Source organism: Rissa tridactyla, chromosome 2 (assembly GCF_028500815.1).
Source record: "Rissa tridactyla isolate bRisTri1 chromosome 2, bRisTri1.patW.cur.20221130, whole genome shotgun sequence".
Classification (NCBI taxonomy): Eukaryota; Metazoa; Chordata; class Aves; order Charadriiformes; family Laridae; genus Rissa; species Rissa tridactyla.
In genome coordinates this window covers 124,339,515-124,359,897 of record NC_071467.1, presented here as the reverse complement: position 1 = coordinate 124,359,897, position 20,383 = coordinate 124,339,515, and the positions used below count along the sequence as shown (strand labels likewise).

At 38.7% G+C, this 20,383-nt stretch overlaps 1 protein-coding gene across 3 annotated transcripts in view; it reads left to right on the top strand.

Moving 5' to 3' along the window:
- The first annotated feature begins 1,184 nt into the window (after positions 1 to 1,184).
- CMC1 (C-X9-C motif containing 1) overlaps positions 1,185 to 20,383 on the top strand; it is a 44,446-nt gene continuing 25,247 nt past the window's right edge. The window contains exons 1-2 of one of the 3 annotated variants that reach the window (XM_054189435.1): positions 1,185 to 1,288; positions 12,942 to 13,034. In XM_054189435.1, the coding sequence (XP_054045410.1) occupies positions 1,264 to 1,288; positions 12,942 to 13,034 (118 nt within the window). In that variant the 5' untranslated portion in view covers positions 1,185 to 1,263. Of the gene's footprint in view, positions 1,289 to 3,999; positions 4,089 to 11,632; positions 11,665 to 12,941; positions 13,035 to 20,383 lie in introns of those variants that run through there. The other 2 variants (XM_054189438.1, XM_054189437.1) reach the window with 2 other exon arrangements.

Sequence of the window (20,383 nt, the reverse complement as noted above, 5' to 3'; positions counted from 1 at the left end):
TACATCAAAAGCATCTGTTTGACCTTTTGATTGCTAGCATTTATTATGCAATGTTTTACATGGCAAGGTCCTTTTCTTATGTATGGAGTGCCTGAAAAAATGACAGGACATCGACAGAACATAAAATGGAGGTACTCGACAACCTTTATCACAGAATCACAGAATGGCAGGGGTTGGAAGGGACCTTTGGAGATCATCTAATCCAAGCCCCACAAATATGGGTAAAAAATGTAAGAGGTAGAAAAATGAAGTATGGAGTAAACCAACAGCCGCATTTTGCTAGGCTGACTACCATGCCAACAGGAATTTCTGTAACAGCATTTTGCCCGAATTTCTGGTGGGACACTGAATTTCCCAATTCCTCCATCACCTGAACATCTGTCACAGGAATGTGGTCCCAGAGACATACGGAGACAGGACAGAGGGCCTCTCACCCATACACTGGGAAGCCCTTTTTAAACAAACCAACTTATCAATAAAAATGGCCACCATTGTAATCACAGAATCACAGAACTGTAGGAGTTGGAAGGGACCTTTGGAGATCATCTAGACCAACCCCCCTGCCAGAGCAGGGTCAGCTACAGCAGGTTGCACAGGAACGCGTCCAGCCACGGTGGGTTTTGAATGTCTCCAGAGACGGAGACTCCACAACCTCTCTGGGCAGCTTGTTCCAGTGCTCTGAAATCTTCCAAGTAAAGAAGTTTTTCCTTACGTTCAGATGGAATTCCCTGAGTTCCAGTTTGTGTTCGTTGCCCCTTGTCCTGTCACCGGGCACCACTGAAATGTCTGGCCCCATCCTCTTGACACCTGCCCTTTAGATATTTATAAGCATTGGTGAGATCCCCTCTCAGTCTCCTCCAGGCTAAACAGACCCAGGTCTCTCAGCCTTTCCTCATAAGAGATGTGCTCCATTCCCCATTCCCTCGATTTTCTTCATAGCCCTCATGATTCTCACCTTCCCCTTCAAGCCCTTGCTCTGGGACTTTGCAGCCCTCATGATTCTCACCTTCCCCTTCAAGCCCTTGCTGTGGAAGCCTCAGACACCCCAAGGGTGGTGTCCATAGGCGAGGATGGTGACCATAGGCGAGGACATCCCGCCTCGGAACCCTCTCAGGTCCCGCACTCCCCTCGGGGCCTGCACCCACACGCAAGTCTGCGCGTGCGCCTTGGCCCCTTCCCGCCCGCTGCGGGTGCGCCTGCGCGGCGGGGGGCCGGGACTGCCTGCGCACATTGCGCAGCTGCCGACGTAGTGCGGAGCCGCAGATGGAGCCTCCCCCCGGCACCGCAGGTAGGGGGGGGCCGCAGCGTGGCCCCTCTCTCCTTCTCTCCTATTACCCCCCCCTCCCCGCCTCAGCCCACCGCCGCCGCGCCAGGGCTTCCTGTGGGAAATCCCCGCCGCTTTCCGCTTGCCCCCTCCCCCCGCCCCCCAGCACACGCCGGCGAGGAGAGCAGGCTGCACCCCGCCGCCGGCAGGTGCCGAGAAGGGCCACCTTGAGGGGCTCGGCCCGCCCACCCCCGGCCCTCGCAGCGGGCTCCCCGGGGGGCTTTCACCGCTCTCCTTCCCGCTGCGGCCCTGAGCCCCAAGGGCAAGACGCGGGGCGGCGCTCGGCCTCGCCTCAGCGCCGGGGCAGGGCAGGGCTGGGCTGGGCTGGGCTGGGCTTCGCTGCTGCGGGGTGTCGGGGTGGCCGCGGGGCCTTGGCGCCCTCCGGCCTGCTGCAGCCTCCCTGTCTGTGTAATGTATGAGGTAAAATACCAAGGTTATGCGGCCCTTCGGGTTACCAAGGTCTTGTCCGACACAGTCACAGCCACCCAGAAGTGAATTTAAGGCTGTGTCCTTATGCTGGTGTAATATTCGCTCATCCACCACGTTCCCGAGGCAGGTGCCTTTGGCTGGGTGTGTTGGTGTGAAAAGGCCGATCCTCCGGCACAAGGAACTCAGCAAGGCGTCGGTGCGCTTTGGCTGACACAGGGTATTGAGACACTTGTAGTTGATGGTGAACCGCTGCAGTTGTGACTGCACCTCAGTCCATGTGGCCTGTGGCCACCTTCTTCAAGAGCTGAAGGCTGCCAGCTAAGCACAAGCTCTCGATTTCTGATGGAAACTTGTCCTGGGCCTGGCTCTCCAGGTGCTCCAAACAAGGCACTTTTAGAGTAATCAAATTCTGTTTTGTTGATCATATCACCTAAGCATTGATGTGTTACGAAATTAAGAAAATGCTACAAAACCACAGCATTTCAGGTGGTGGTTGTTCATCTACAGTGTAATTTTGCTCCCAGTTGTCCCTTGGAAAAAGTCTAGTTATTACAGTAGCTCAATTCAAGCTGTTGTGCATTTAGCACATGTCTTGAAACACTGAAGTTCATCAGGGTCCTGCTTCCCTAATTATGTCTATAATGACATTATATGTCCCTGCTAATCCATGTTGTGGTTGTATGTTAGCTGTGGTAGCACTACTGAGGATGTACTTTGGGCACGTGTGATGCGACGCCAATACTGAGATTCATCTGCTGTGCAGTGGCATTGCTTACTGACACCTCTTTAAATCTGCTACCTTGTTACCCAGTATCTTTTGCTTGCTGCACACAGCGCCCCCCCCCCCCCCCCCCCCCCCGCCACCTCCGTCAGTCCCTGGCTGTAAGAGCTCTGTTGAAAACCTCAGAATGTGACCTAAAAGCAGAGATGCCTAAGTGAGGTTGTAGAGAAACTGGAACAATAGCTGCAAGAGGTGTGAGCTGCCCTGTTTATATCAGTAAGGTGTTAACCCTGGTGCAGTATTTTTTAATGTCGTCATTTTTAACTGCTTCTTGGCCCACATACAAGAAAAAAGAGGGAGAATCACAGTTTAGTTAATTGCTACCATGACTGATGCTTCTTTTTATGGTCACAAAAGACAAAAATATTCTCATGGCTTTGCCAGGTAGTAGGGAATGAATATCAAGGAGTCCTCTGAAGCTCAGAATGTAAAACCTATGAATTATGTCGTGATTTTTATGGGAGGAGTTTTTGACAAACACCATTTGGGAAGGAACTGTGGCTGTGTCATTAGGTGGTTGCATTCAGTAAATAAATAGGTAGATAAATCCGTTGTCAAAATTTTATGTCACACTGTTTTGTTTTATGCTTCTTCAGAATTAATGTGCTGCAGCTCAGCATTGAAGTTGATTTTTGCATGCAGCACTTACAAAACTCTATAGGGTGCTGTTTTCAGTAGTAGAGGTCATGGGTGTGCACTTGGTTATAGCTGTCATTTTCAGATGATGATGTCTGGATCTCTACTCAAAGTTTCACAACTGTGTAAAGAGAAAAGTCGGGTTATTGTCAGTAGCTTAGGTACACAATACAGGTTTTAGTACCTATCCTGGATGTTTTTTTGGGCCTTAAAAATAGAGGGGTTGAAGACTGATTTCATAATTTTCCTAGGCTACTTAAAATATCTGTCTTTTACTGTCACGTGGAAATCTAGATTGTTAAATACAGCAGCAGTATATCAGTGAAGGAGAGAACTGGGTTTGCACAATGGTTGTGACTTGTTTCAAAGTGGCATGGGCAGTAAGACAGAGCTAGAAGAATATACTGCAAGGAATGAAATTATAGCTTCAAAAGATAGAAAGGAAAAATAATGGGAGATAAAGCAATGTTGATTTTAAAGGGTAAAAATATGCAAGTAAAAGGAAGGACAGTTTCATCTTTTAACTAAACTTCTTCTAGATAATATTTGTGATTAAAAACATAAGTTGCCACTGTCGAGAAGGGAGTTGAACGTGAATGACCTTTTTGATATTCCTAGTGTCTTTGACCTGTGTTGGCAACATGAAGGGAAAAACTGAAAGATCTATTTGAACTCTCCAATGACTTTATAGTATTGAGTGCTTTGAAAGGATTCTGTAGAGTTTAAGATCCAGAATAACATCTGCAATCCTTGTGTTAATATAACCAAAAGGCTTTCAACCTTCTCTTTTTTTTCAGAACACCTCATGCTCTGCAAGTTTTGAAACCACTGGTGTGTTTTGGTCATAACCATGATGTTAGTTTCTAAGGTCTTAATTCATTTGTATTATACTTAAATACATAGGTACAGAAATCAAAGGTAGGCATTGTTTTTTCTTGTCTTTTAATCCTTACTTTCCGTTAAAATAAAAAAAAGAAAAAGCGGGAAGGATGGCATTTGGTCCTGTTACTTAAAAGCTTTGCTCTTAATTTGTGTGTGGTATTTGTTATTTGGAATGGAAGGTGTAAATTGTATCTTCAAAGGAGTGGCTAAGGAGCTAAATATTCAAGTCTCAAGGAGTTTGGGCAGTTTTTTTTTTTAATGAAACTTTTATTTGTGATTGTTTTTCTTTATGCCTTATCACACAATTCTGAAAGTTAGCAAAGAGGAGTAGGTAGTGCAGTAGCCACCAATTGACATTATTTGATATGGTGGGAAACCTTAGATGGTTAGCATCTCCTCTCATAATAATTGTGGGGTTTCACTGGTTGGTAGACTTTCCTGCCTCACTTCATCCAGATGCTGGATACTTTGCTCTTTTTATGTAGGTTTTACCTGTTGCTCATCTCTTGTTTCTGATGCAAATTATTGCATGGTTCTTGAGGTCACTGCTTAGCTCTATTTAATGTGTTCTGTTTGGTTTATATACTTCAGATAGTTTGTGAATTTTGCAGGACTTTTCTCTACTTCTTACTCCAGGTGGAAGTAAGCAGTAAATTCTTGGACAACATGTACGGTTAGTTAGAAAGGGCATAGAAGAAATAGGGACTGTATGCTTGGGACCAGTTTCAGACAAGAGGTGCTCAAAAGTTTGGACTTCGCTTAATAAGTGTGGAACCCTGTCTGTAGGAATGCAGTCGTATCTGTGCCGTTACTATATTTTTGCTGTCACAGAAAAAAACCCAAAATGTGCATTTTGTTGCTGAAATACTGCTGCCATGGTATCTTTGTTTAAGTGACAAAAAGTTGTGTGGAGTACTTTACATCAGTTACCAAGTGAAGCATTCAGAAGCTTTATGGTGGCAGAATTAAGGCAGGCTGTGCTATTTTGTCCTTGGCCAGTCCACGGCCCTGGTTGTTACTGTGTGTTCTGTACGTTTTGCTGGAATCCTCATCTACAGTTGTCAGAAGGGATTTGAGGTGGGGTGGGGTGTTCCCTTTATAGGTAGCACACACCCTAAGTTTTCCTAGCTGGCAGGTCTGTCATACTTGAACAATAGTTCAGGCTAGGTGTTAATGAATCTGCATTATTTTCAGTAGTAAATATTAAGCCCTGATCTGTAATTAATTTTCGGGCCCTGTAACTGGCTTTGCTGTGTGATCAAGAGTGTAAAAGAATCTTCTTGTGTCAAAAATCTTCACAAGCAACTTCAGGCTTGGCTTTACTTATTACTCACTAGATGTATGAGCATTTGCAATCCACATGTAATTAACAAGTAAGTGTGCTTTGTCGGGTCTGCTTTTCCTTTTCTTTCTAGATATTACAGACTTGCTGTAATATAGCCGTTGTTCATTTTTAGCAAACAGCCTTGTCAGTATTCTCGTAATCCAGTACTGCCATATTGCAAGAACAAGAGCCCCAAAGCAAAATGTAAGATAACAAATTCAGCCGGTGAAAAAGGTGAAAATTGACTTTGAGGTGATGATAGAATGGTGAGAAGTTAAAGCTTTGGAAATTTTCCCTGGTGTTGTCATCCCTGTACTTCATCTTAATTTAAAATGATGTCAGTATTATCGTAGAAAGATCTCAAAATCTGTAACTTTTTAAATACAAATAAATCTATTCCTACACATTTAAAGAAAAAAAAAATGATTGCTACGCAGAGAAGCATATCACATATGTTTCACTTGGATTATAACACTTCCATCACTTCATGTCCTTCTATACTTTAAAACCTTAGTAGAGAGCAAAGTACCTAAGACTCTAGTTTGTATGCAAACACGTATGTGCAAATGAAATTACCAAATTCAGTAGCATTTCACGTACGCATAAAGGTGTTTGGGCCTGGTCCATCATCAGTCAGTTTACACTAGATGTTTTTAACTGATAAAAGTCCATTACCTTTAAGAGGATCCTGAATGTTTTTGTGGGACCAAGGTTACAAAGCAGAATGCTGAAACTGTTTATCATTTTGTCCGCATGAACCTCTTGGCAGTAAGAGAGTAACCCCCTCACAGGCTACAGCACTGGGTACTTAAAGTATTAATTACATTAATACAGAAAGTTACAATTGTAGGAAAAAAACATAGATTTTGGAAACGTACATTTTTTTCTTTCCATGACTTTCATGGGTGTATCTCTAAATTAATTTGTTCAGATGTGTGACTTAGTGTTTTACAATAGAGGTTTTAAGTAGTTGATCATATGTTCAATTATACAGACTTTATTGATAATTATTTTTATGATCCACATGTGCAAATACATTCACATGGATTAACGTAAGATTGGTAACTTTTATTAAATACAAAATGGGTAAGCTAGGCAGAATATGAGACATGAAAATTTTGAGTTGAACGCATTCTTTTCCTGGAGGAGTAGTAAGCTATAATTACCTTTGCCCGTTCAAAACACTGTTACAAGTACACTAAAATAAATCTGAAATGATTTTTGTAAAAATTGAACCTCTAGAGCCAATAGTCTGATTGATGAAAGGAATGTTTGCCAATAAGCATGCAATTAACACTGTGCTGCTACTTTTGTTATTAATAAAAGTGTGATTTTTTCGGTGTAGTTTTATAATTAGCTCATAGGCAAGCGTTTTAAAACAAAACTTTGGGATGAAACAGAATATTTACAGCACAGAAATAATTTTTACCAACTGATACGAAAAATAACTGAATCCCCCAAATTAATGCACTTACATAACTTAGCTATAAACTTGTTATTCGTTCTCCAGCCCATCTTAACTTTAAGTGTTGTTTATACTATAGATATGCACATGGAAAAATGAGAGAATGGCTGGTAAACTTAAGTTTAGTAAGCTTATCACAGATGAAGGCAAGACCTTCCCTTCCAGAAAAAGAACTGTGTTACACTTCTTTAGAGTGGAGATTTTCTTTAAATGTGGTGTAAGTTAAAGAACGGGAATTCTGCATGTATGTTCTTGGTTTTCTTCCCTTTCACTGTAATAACTCTTATTATTTCTGCTGCTGAAGTTTTCATTTGTACGTTTTCAAGTTCTATTTCTTAGCTTAAAAAAGAAAGGCATCTTAGAAATCCGTCCACTGACAACTGCATATCTTTGATAGCACCTGGTAGGAAAAAAAAAATAGTAAGGTGTATTTAAAAAAAATAATAATCCCTTTTATGGCTCCATGTTTCTGAACCAAGGCCCCAAAATAATGAAAGTGATTGTTTTAAAATGTTTATATTTTGAAGAGTGTTTTATTTTTTTAACTTGGATTCTTGAACCTTGATTGAACTTTCTACAGCATTTTTGCTAGTAAATAACATAACTGATGTCTAAAAGTTGATGTAATTGGGACTTCAAGAAAAACATGGGATGTAACAGTTGCTAATGAAAATGTTAAAAACTTACTAAAACTTTCTCTGTTCTTCATGTATCCTGTGATTCTTACTGAAATAGCTATAGTGTTTAAAGTACTGCTTTGAACTGTTTTTTAAAAACGTGCATAGGTAAACTGAACCAAGAAAATCCAAATTACTGGTGGTATAATGAGAAATGCAGGTTTCTAAAACTATTACTGGAATCACTTGACTCGCCTTCTCTTGGATGCAGAAGGTATGAGGCTTCTGTAAATATCTGGGTAGACAAGTTTTCAATTTTTTTCCTCAGCTTTTCTGAGTAATCTATGTCCCTGCTACCTGAAGTCATGAGGGAGATGAAAGGAGAGCTGTAAACTACCAGGAGGACACAGTGGCAAGGGGGTGAATAAGTCAGTTACCAGCTGTGTTGAATGAAGAGGGGAGATGATAAGACTTTTCTCAGGACACTCTTCTAGAAAAAATTTTGTCTTGGTGTCCCCTTTTTGTAATAGTCTTCTAATTAATATGACAAGCCACTACAGTCCCTTTCGTGATTAAAACTGTAAAGCAGCTTTGTGTTTCATTCTCCTCTAGTCCTCTTAAAGGTCTTGTGCATACAGCACAGGTCTACACCGTGGTCCTCTCTTTCTCAAGGCTTTCCTGGATTCAGTGGTGAGAGTCAAGGAAGCCAGGAAAGTATTCATCATCTGTTTTCCCATCTTCCATATGGATTGAATTTGATGTGTATTCTGTGCTGTTCTAGTGGTTGTGACGCTGTTGTTCCTACTGATGCATTTATTTCATGATTTTTTTTTTTTGGCCATTTTTACAAAAATAATGAAAACTGTTAAACTGATTGGCTGTGGTCCTTGGCCTTCCATGGCAATAGCTTTTGCAGCTGAGGGTTTTGATCAACCACAGAAAACTATTACAATTGTAGTCTTGTGCCCTAGATATTGTATGCAACCAGAGAACCATTTCAAGCATTGAGATTTGCCAAAACCCACAGATTTTATTTGTAAAAAAAAATGAAAGTCTTAAATGCATTCTTAATGTTTTGCTGAATAGTGATATCTCCCAGTTTAGTAATCTCTTGCTCCTTCCTTTAATTCTTTACACTGAGCTGAGGTGGTACGGAAGACAATTTCTCTTTCATAGAGATACTCACTTTTGTGTAGTTTTCTCCCCTTCTGTCTTTTTTCTTTTTTTCCTGTCAACCGCAAGCTTATAACCTCTATACCCATTGTTTATCCTCTCCTCTGTTCCTAGTCCCCACGAGGAGCGGCAGCATTCTGGAATGCGCTCATCTCTGTCTTTAGGAAACATTCAGCAGTTTCACCACACAGATTCCTTGCCTGTAGCCTTATTCACATTTTCAAGGAGCTAGTGACTTAGATGCTCTAACACCTGCAAGCCCGCATTCTGGCTTAACTTATGTGTATATTTTTACAAAATACTTAGTTTTTACTGTTAAATCTATATAGTCTGCTCTTTGTAACCTTTACTTAATTAGCTTCCATCCATTAGCGTTCATCCATCTGTCCCTTGTAATGTTTGATGATACTAGCAAATTTCAACGGAATGTAAGGTTAAGGTAAAGGTAGACTCTCAGAGTATTAAGTTGCTCTAACAAACATGGCTGAGGAAAAGCTGAGGAAAAGCTGCTGCTAACATTTGTCTGGCCCCCTGGAAGCCTAGAGCTAGCATGGTCTTTTTGGTTCTCTTTGTGGCCAAAGCCATGATCGTCTCAAAACAGCCTACCCATAAGACCAGGTAAAGTGTGTGGAGGACGTGGGTAGGAACCAAAGGTATTGGCTTTCAAATGCAGAAGGCAAACTGTAGGAAAACATATATCTTGCTTGTCTGGGGATAATTTTATTAATGTTTTTAAGAGAAAATAAAACAGTAGTAGGTTTGTTGTAATGCAGATTCTTCTGAGGGACTAGTCTGCTGCAAATGTGGCATTAGAATAAGAATCATCTTTCTTAGTGCAGAATAGTGAACTTTCAAAAGGGAAAAATGTACTTATTATTCTAGAAACTGTAATATAGTTGAAAAAAGGCAAAAGGAATTGATGGTTTCACATCATGGCTGTCTCATGTTTTTTGATGAAGTCTTGCTTCTGAGGTGTTGTTTCTTTGAAAGTTCTTGCCATATATGTTACTGCAGAGCTGATTAGGTTGGATTGATGATGATCTCCTTGCAAGTACTTATATATTGGTATCAGAAATGCGTTACTCTGCATGTAAACATATCTTTCTACCTGATATCTGGTATTGTTAATATTTGTGCTTTATTTTTATTTAATATTTTGTGTAAATGCTAGGTATACCAACTTCAGTAAATGTGTTTTAAGATCCTTGAAGGAAAAATCACTGTAATTGTAATGCAATGGATAGTTTAGAATCAAGGGAAAATATTAAAATACTTAAGGTGTTACAATTGAAACTCATAAGTAGATACAGTACTGTCCAAAGTGAACCACTGCATTTGAGCTATTTGGACAGGTGGTTGCACCCAGGTGCCTAAAACTGCCTCCTAGACATTACAAGATGATTTGAACTGCTTATGCTTTTCTTGATTTAAAAACTGATACTTACCCACAAACATTCTTTTAAAAACTGTAGATGAGATAATAAGTGTCTTTATTCCTTTTTCCTTTATACCATTGAATAATTACCTTTGAATTACTGTTGTAGCTCTCTTCTTGTTCTTTGTACTGGACATTGCCATGTGTCCTGATGTACCCTCTCCTTCCTGCATTTTCAGCATGTGCAGGTTTGACAACATGGGACTAAAATGAGGCAGTTTGCCTGGAGCGCAGCTCTGTCATGGTTCTGGTTGAGCTGGTGTTAATACCAGTACAGCTACATCTTGCTATCAGTCTTATGCCCCTTTCCTTTTGAAATCAAACAGAAATTTAGGTGCTTAAGCTAAGCTAAGACCCAAAAATCCTTTTTGTCTGTTCCAGGATAACAGGGCCGCCTTTTCTTTTTTTGGGGGGGGGGTTTGTTCATTTTTTGGATGCCCTTGTCTTGTTTCCTTTCTATCCTTCTGTTGTACTCCTGTTCTCATCTCCTCTTTGTCAGTAGTGTGTGCGTGATCCTTTCCTTGGAGCCCTGTGCTGCTGCTGTTGTGGGAACTGGTTGCCTCTAGCCAGCTCTGCCAGCCGCCCTTCCCAGGCCCTAAATGCTTCCATGCTGTCTGCTACATTTCCATATATGCTAGGGTATAAAAGTTAAATGAAGCAACTGTTAGAACTCTGATAAGTAGATGTAGTTACTCCAAAGTGTAAACCAGTTTGAGAAGCACTTTTTGCATGTATTTGAGTTAGCTTTCTGTCTTGAACTGGTCATTTGCTGTGTGGTTAAGTGCATAATAGCACTGATGTGATGGGGGTGAAGGAGGGCAACGGGGGACTATTAAAACTTCCCTTTTGCTGGCAGCTAGCAACCCACTTGCTTGTCTGTATCCACATTCATTGATCAGTTTGGTTTCTGCCTACTCTAAGCATCAGTATAACTAACTAAAATTTTTTTTTAAAAAAGGGGGAAGCTTAGGCTATAATTTGAGCTGGTGGTACTCATGACAGTTAAGTCTTCCTTCTTGTCCTAGTGTCACTATCATGGGCCATTTGTGCAGTTATACAGTGAACTGGATCAGAGAATTTATTTAGCTGAAAAATTGCCTGGCAATAAATTTATTTACCTTTAAACCAAATTAACTTCCCCTTTCAGTTCACCACAGGGCTGCAGAGCACATCTGTGTGGGCAGAGGGAAAAGAGCCTCCAAGGGATCAGGAGTGGCAGGACTGCTGCAGTGCCCGCTTGCTTTGACTGAAGTTAGTAGAGCTCAGGCACGTAGCTTGCTGGTGCTCTTTCCTGCCATGTCATTCAGCTGAACTGATTTGTCCTTTTTAAAAAATGTGGTTAAAAGTTTTATGATGTCTTTGTGTTGTCTGTAACATCATAGATGCTCGGTACAGTAATTGCAGTGATATTCTGCAGGAAGTTAAAATGAAGGATATTAAATTGTAATTATTTTATCTCAGTCACGAAAATCAGAGCATAGAAGCAAATCTAAGTTGTGAGCTATTTGTGTTTGGTATTTTTCTTGTATTTAGAGAAGACTCTTTATTTTCTTTTCTTTACTGTAGAGATTCCAAGTAAGACATTTTTGAGGAGAAATGTAAGTCTTCAGTTCAGATTCTGTATATTGCTCATTGTAATCCTCTGTTTTGTTGCCAGATTCCCCCAGTAATATCCTTTCAACACTGTGTAACCTCATAGAATTAGTAAACTTTAAAAGATGACTTAAAAATGACTAGAGAAATGTTAGTCTCTGTTGCCTTTTGATCTAGAAGTAACTGAAGGTGCTCTGAAAAATAGTGTTTGAAAGCGGTATGTAACCTAAATTTTACTTCTTTCCTTAATTTCAATACATCACACTTTTAATTTCTTTCATTTCATCTAGATTTTTTTATTAGCAATTTTAAAATGAAATTGTTGTCACTCAAAATAACGGTGTATCTGACAGTACAGTTTTCATAATGTGAATAGCTGATGCTATATATCTGAAGCGCAATATCAACATCAAAGGGTGAATAATAGTGTGTTTGAGGAGGAAAACCAGATATTTGGTATAACTGTGTTGGACTATACAACGTTCTGAACAAATGTCCTTTAAAGGGTTTTTAACTCAGAAGCTAAGAAGTAAAAAGCTGTGCTTGATAAATTCTCATCCTTTTGTTTTGAAGAAAGTGGATTTGGAAATGCAGTATTTTTTTTCTAAATGGTCTGTGTTGTTTAACTATTCAAAATCACTACCTGTACTCATAGTACTGAATTCTGTTTTGAGACAACTGAAAGCAAACTGCAACTGTACTTTTAAGCACAGAATTCAGGTAACAGCGTTTGTTCTTGTTAAGTTGAATTTCTCAATGGAAAAACTCCTAGCTCCTCAATTGAGAGGCTTCTGAGGTTTTTTTTTTAAAGAACCTGAGGTCTTCCATGTAGCAATACACATTTCAGGTTGTGCTCTAATATCTGGCTTCTGACGGTGAGTAAAAAATCCAGTTTGTACAGATAACGTACATAGAAAAATACTAGTATCCTGAAATAAAAGTAATTCTCAGCCTTTGTGTGGTCTGTATGAAGACCTTCTATTTAGTAAGGGAGAAATTAGAATGTGCTGCCAGAACTTTCTCCTTTAGTTTTGGTTCATTGTGCACATTGAACAGAACAGAAATATTTAGGGTAATGCTCATATTTGTATATGAGCGATTTTACATCTTGGACTTTCCTGCCTTTTGATCTGTGTGGTCCTTCCATGGTATTTTGTGCTGCTAGCTTGTGACAGTTTTTGTATACTAGTGTATGTTATGTAAATAACACTGTGTTATTTCTGTAGACTGACTTTCTCTGACGTACAGATAAGAAAAAATTTTTTTTCCCTATTTTTTGCAGAAAATTCTAAGCTGAGACATGTAGAAAAAGACGTTTTGATTCCACAAATAATGAGGGAGCGAGCCAAGGAGCTGTGTTCAGATAAAGTGCAAGGTAAGAGTCAAATATTCATTGGGAGATGAGATGTTTTCACTTTTGTGCCCTGAATATAATCCTTTTTTTTGAAGTCAAGTAGTCAGAGAATTAATATGTATGATCTGCATCTTATCTGTTCACAGTGAAGCCAGTAGTAAAGCATATAAATCTGATGTGTTGGCTTTGCTGCTTGGTGATGTGGACTGTCTTCCAAAATGACTTGTTCTCAAGGCCTGTGGAATTTAGTATGATCAATACAAAACTTCCCACATCTCAGTCTAGACTATGTGATGATAAAGCAACACAAGAGTTACTATATTCCTGTGCGTAATATTTGATACATATATAAATGGAATTGCCTTATGTGAGCCTTCAGTTAGGGCTTCCCTCATTATGATAAATTAATTTAAATATTCCCAACTAACTGCATCTGTTCCTTGCCCCAGTATTTTAATGATACATGCACATAAACACACGTGTTACTAGACAGACGTTGAAATTGGATGATACAGTCCACTTTTGCATGTTTCCATTTTCTTTTGAAGAGTACTGGACAATAACTCTTTAAAGTTGGGTACCACCACTTCTTCTGACACCCAACTATTCATATATTCCTGGAAGAAATCTGGAACTTTTTGAAGTACCAGAAAGATACAGCTACTTACACACAGGTTAGCTGAGAAAGTTGCTGTAAGAGGGATGTAAGAATTTTTAAAAAAAAAAAAAAAAAAAGGCCCCAATATTATTCTATTCAAGTGGCTTGCGTTTAACAGAGGGCACTTGTCTCTTGTCATCTAGATCTTTGCTCTCTAAACTTTTTTGATTGTGCACCCATCAGTAAAAAATTTCTAAGCGTACTATCACAACATATGTCTATTTATAAATTATATACATGTACCACTGTACTAGTATATAATGTACATTATGAAACACAAAAATAGAAATTTAAAAAGGATGAGATAAAGATAAAATAAACAGTACTCTAGACTAATTTTTATGTTATTTCTGAAATGGTACAAACCCCTTTATGCTCTAAAAATATTACTATTAATAACAATATTTTTATTGAGAGCTATATGATTGAATATCTTCATATTTTTTTTTAAATACTTTGTGATACAACAATTTGAAGGTCTGATTCTAACTTCAGGTTATTTCAATACCTGGTTTTAATGGGTGCCATAGCTGAAAAAGATACCCCACAAAGATGCATAGATCACAGTGGAAGAAGTGCATCGTTGCCTGCACTTACTAAATCGTGATATTAATTTTTCAATCCCATTCACCAATTATGCAAAGGTTTTGCTTGAAATTGGGCTAATAAATGATCATCTTTCCTGATGTCAATCAGTCGTTCTTCCAAACTAATCAGATGTAGCACATTTATATTTTTATGAAATAGGTTCAAAAACCACTGAAACTCTCATTTGGAAGACTTCTGAATAGGTTAGAAAATTCTGTCTCTTTAAAGTGTACAGACATGAGAGGTTTTTATAGGTGATGCACTCGCATTTCGTTCATCAACAAAAACAAAACAAAAATCACATAATCAGGGGAACATATCCAAACATCTGTTTTCAAAATGCGCTCTTCATAGCACGAGCCTCTTTTGAGAAGCAGTTACTTTCTCACTCATTGGTAAAACATCAGCTTCACTTTGAAGGGACATATTATGTGTGTTTATTTTTTTGGAAATACCTGCTAGATAGCAAACTACTCAGAGCCACCTGTCATCACCGGAAAGGTCAGCAACATTCAAACACTTGTCTTTTTGTAAAAGAAGAATGTGTAGTTTGACAACTCTTTTAAGCACTTTCCTGCAAGATAAGCAGCAAACCTCTGTGTGGTACAAGAGATTTTCATGGTCCCTCCTCATCTCATTGCAGTCTGGTAAAGATGCTGCTATTCGAAAGGCTTGTTTTTATAAAGTTAACCACGTTGATGTCAGCCTGTGCACTGTGCACTCCTGGCTCCAACTTCTTGGCTGCAATAGCTGCCTGTGAGTGATGGACTGAAGGAGTTCCACATGTGGTGCTATCTCTGTAACCTTGCCCTGGATTCCCTTTTTTATTCCAATCAAAGCAGCTACTCCATCAGTGGTTACAACTGCACCGTTTTTCCATAAAACATTGGTTTTTATTAAAGAAGCCATTTCCTGTTGAGAGTATATCTTCTCCACTGCAGTTCTCCTTTAGGGGATCACGAAAAAAAAGTTCTTTGTGCATTTCATTATTGAGATGCAAATATTGAAACTAAGAGAAGTTAGAAACATCTGTACTTTGATCCACCTATATAGCAAAACTCCCACACTGTGTAACTTATTCTAATAATTGTTTCTTCAAATCTTCAGCAGTGTCTTCTATTCATCTTCCAACAGTATTTGCTGACAAAGGAGTGCATTTTAGTTTGTTGCCATATTGTTTTGCTTGTATTATTTCAGCAATTTTTACCATGGCAGGAAGAACAGTTGTTTCCCCAATGGTATGTGGCTTTTTGTCTTCCACTATTAATTAGGAAACTTCAAAGGAGGCTTCTAGACATTTATCACTAGGTTTAGGGTCAAGTCTAGTTGAAGTGGACCAGCATATTTTTGAGCAGCTGCTTTTAGTGGTTCCCCAAAAGACATAAAGGAGTAGTGTTATAAGAATTTTGAGATGAGAAAGTGGTAAAAGAGTTGGAAATATCTGCCATAGGAAAGTGGCATCACATGACAGGTATTTCCAGCACTGCCAGAAGGACTTAATACATCTTTTTTTTTTCATTTGAATGATAGTTGAGTCAATTTTACTTTGAACTCTATACCTGTTGGGGAAAAAAATGAAGAGGAAAAGCAATTGCAGTACTGTGGGTCATTGAAAGAGGATATAAATTAAAAATAATTTGAGAACATACTATTTGTATAATTTTCTTTGGGGGTAGACCAAAGGGATCTGTGTGTGTGTTTCTCCTCTGAACTTTCTCTGTGTAAGATGAGGACTTCCAGCATTTAATTTTCAGTGACAGCAGAAAATATTGGAGATTATTGAGATGTGAGTTGTGGACCATTACCTTACAGCTTCTCCATTCTTTTGCCTCTGTAAATTTTAAAGCAAAATGCTACCTTTTTTTTTTTTCTTGTGTTGTTAAGCAAAACTAGAATTTTTTTTCTTCATTCTCCTGAATAGAGTACAGTTGTGTATCTTCAGGAAAGTGAGGTTTGTAGATGCACCAGTCTCCCCTTCATTTCCGTCACCTGTAAGCCAGCATTGATAGAATTGTGTGGAAGTTAGAGGTGGAAACTGAATACTTCTGATGCAATTTTTATGATCAAACAGACAAGCAAAACCCACATTGATATCTCTATTAAAAAAAAAAAAAAAGTGGTAGCATCAGTTCAGCTATTTGGTTGCACACCTTTTAATGTCGGTGAGGGGGGGAAGGGGGTGGAGAGACCAAACCGTGGGAAATGAAGCTTAAGCAGTTTTGTGGAAAAGAGAATTTATTATCTCTTAAATCCATTGCAAAATTATTCCTGGAATAAATTTGTCTTGTTAGTATAGAGGGATAGGTGTTAATCAGAATAAATAGGCTATGGGTTTTATGCTGTAAACAATTATAAGCTATGAACATAAACTGTGTAATTAAGTAATCAAAACTCCTGCAATCCGGTTTGTGTGCTACAGAATGTACACATGTGCATGAAATTGTGCTGTTTACACTAAGTGGCATAGCTACTCATTTAACTTGCTTTCAGTGTAGGATTTTTCTGCTTTATGTTAATTTTGTTTGAATAACTCCTATTAATATACCTTTGTTTCGTTTTGCCTTTAGGAAATTGTGGTAAATGCATTGGTAATATAGGAAATAAAGCTATTCTACAAGTATGGGCCTTTACAATTCACTTGATCACACTTGGTTCATATGTGTCCCTATGGGGAGCCCCTATACATTCAATAGTGCTCTGCATGAGGATGGGGGTCCATCTGTATACAGTCCGTTACCTTAGCCTGCAGCTATACCACCTAGAGCTGTGTGCTTATCAGAGTTAATAATGCAAGTAATGACAGCCTGTCCAGCACGTGTTCAAGAGCCATCCAGGGAAAAGAAACCCCAAGGGTTAAAAAATAAATAAAAAATAAAGGTTTTGTTAACTCAAGAGGTGATCCTGTTACCCTAGCATGCTTAAATGGGTGACCCATTGCTGTGCTTTATTGTTGGCATACCAAAATAGCTTAGGGATGAAATAACCATGAAAATGTGTACATCTGATAATTTTTAAAAACAGTTAAGTATTGTCTCTAGTCCAATTTAATTTTACTTAGATTGTTTAAATTTACTTTGAACTTTTTTCGATTGTTCCAGTATAGTTCTTCTGTGCTGCATATTTCTCAAGAATTTAGTACATCTCAGTTGCAGAATAATTTCTGCGTGTTTAAGATTTTCAGGCATTTTTTCAGTGAAAACGGATATATTAGTTGCTTTGTTAAGAGGATAAATATGCTTTCTGCAAAACATTAGTCAATTTTCCATGACCATTATGTAAATATGCTTTATTGTGTTAATATTCATGCACTGTATTTGTGTGGAACTGTGGGCTATTATAGCAGTATCAAAAGTGTCGTAAAAAACAAGCAAATAAAAAAACCAAACAACATTGTCATACAGGAACTTTTTACTGTATTTGTACAAACTGCAGCATGAGTTCATCTGAAATAATATTAAAACCATGTATTTCTGTATCATTTTGTCCTTGGCATATAAAAATACGTGCTTGCAAACTGAAGTATTCAAAAGGAACATTTATTTGCCATTGTCTCATCCATTGCTTTTATGAAATAATTTCTTAAGCGAGCTGTTTTCTTTTAAAATGATCAAGTTTTTGTCTTTGATTTCCAGTTATAAAATTTTAAGTTGAGTAAACTTCTTTAAAGCAAAATCAGCAAATTTCAGGAACCTGAAGTTAGGATTTTTCATCAGAAGGTTTATCTTTAGCTTATCAAAGCTTCAGTAGTTTCATCTAGCTGTGCTTTCCATGACTCCCCTCTGCTCTGAAACTAGGGACACTCACTAAAAAAAAAAGCTGCTTTGGTTGATCTTGATCACATCTACAGACATGTTTCTCCATTTCTTAAGAGCACTTACTCTGTTCAGAGTTAGCACTTATGAAACTTAACTTGACGGGTTTAGGTAGAGAAGAACTTTAAGGATAAAAACTTTAGAGATTGTATGCTCAGTTCAGTTTCATTTTGGGTTACTTGGCTTGGAAAAGAAAAAGAGAGACAACTGAATGACAGGTTGTGGGTTTAGACTCTGAAGACCTTGAGATCCCGAAAAGAAATTTCTGGATCACTGAGTCAGTCATGAGATCATAATTTTGTATTATACTTGTTGTAAATGTTTTGTGTATTTGTTTTATTATAAAGCAATTCTGCCCACCTTCCAAAACCTCACACTTTTTTTGCTGGGAGAAAAACAATCTTGCTCCAGAGACAAGGGCTTTTAGTTCTAAACTTTTTTCTTCTAAATTTTGCTGTCTACTACTGATACGTGGTCTGGGTTTGGGCCTTTCAAGGTCAGGAAGACTGACTTGCAAATGTCTTCTGTAATTGTGACTCATTTGTAAGGCTCCCAAGTTCATGTAGGAAACTGAGCTACATAATTTTCAGGGTGAATACAGGGATAGATAGTTCAAATCAGTCTGGTTCTGTCATTAGGAAGACAGTGAAGTAAGGGTAAGGGAAACAATTTGGATGATTGAAGACCTGATCCTGCTTGTGACTCTGCAAACAAGAATGTGGCCATTTCTTATTTGAAGCTTGTTGTAGGAGATACTCATTTGGCCAAGATGACAAGTTGTTCTGTCCCCCCTCCCCCCCGCTTTTTTTTTTTCTTGTTAATGAGACAAAAGGGGGATGTTTTCACCTGTGCTACATTGAGGACCTTCCCTGGAGAAAACTGTTAACGTTGGTTCTGTTGTCCATAGGAACTGTGTAATTAAGGCAACTGGATTCACATTGATGAAAAAGCTCTTGATACTTTGCAAGGCTTTAAAAAATGATTTGGAAAGTGTGGCTGGAAAAGCACATTTCCAAGCAGCCACCCTCCTCCCATTCTCCAGTTTCCCCACTATCCCTCTCCTCCTCAGGGCTCATGTTGATACTTAGTGAAAATGATGGGATGCAACACTACTGCAGGCTTCTCTACAGTATAGCATGACCAGTGTCAACCAGAGTTTTGATAATGTGCAGTTACTCAACAGTCCTGTCACTGACATTATCTCTGTCCCCGTAGGGGCCACCTGCTCTAGACCGTGACCCTTACACCTGACACATCAAGGCCCATAAAACCAACAAAATTTCTGATTGAACTACATGCGATGCTGCATATTTAAATTTCCAAGCACACCTTTAGATATTCCTTAAAAAAAAAAAAAGTCCTGTTATATATACTTTCTTAACAGAAATGCTGATAATGAAATATGTGAAATACTTAGCAAATTTCAGCTTGATGTTACTCTGTGGTATTGCTCACTTTCCTTTGTATTGCAGGCCAAGTTCTGTTAATTGATGCAAACTCTTGCCGAATGCTGGGGGAGGATTGACCTGTTGGTACCTACAGTCATGGTTCTGAGGTTGGCACTGGAAGATGCTAAGACTGAGAGTAGTAGGAAATTACATGACAGCTCACATTTAAAAATTTTGATGAGTCTTATTTTCTTGAAGCAAATTAAAATCACCATTTATAACTGAACTTTGCTGATCTGCCTTTCCTCATTGTGAAAATACAGTCCTTACAATTTTTTTTTTTAAATTCCCATATTTTAGGAGTATCTGGGAATACAGTGATCTTCTAATTTACTAAAGCAAAAAGATCAAGTAACTGATAAAAACCAATGAGTTAACATGTCAGCTCCTGGTAATTTTTTTTAATTGAGCTGCTGTGACCAGAAATTGCTTACACGTGCTTGTGTACATATTGTTCAGAGTTTGATAGAAAGCCTGAGAGGTTACGTGGGAGAAATCATGGATTTTATGACTGGAATAGCCTTCTCTTATGAGGATGAAAAAAGAATGCTGCCTTATTACCTGTAACTTCATTTTCGTGAAAGGAAGGTTAATATAATTTGAGAACATAGGTTCAATCCAGCACAAAACTGCAGGTGGAGAAGGGGGCGAAAAATTTTATCCTCTGTTGTTGTATTTATTATCTGAACGTTAAAGTACATGATAGCCATATGGCATGTGACCCCATGACCCTATATGAAGCTATTGAGATTACTGTTGTACGTGTTGTGCACTTATTTAAATTATTTTAGATGTTTTGGTAGTATTTAGTACTTTAATACTGGGAATAAATTATCACGTATTTTTCCCTGGCTGGCATTTCTC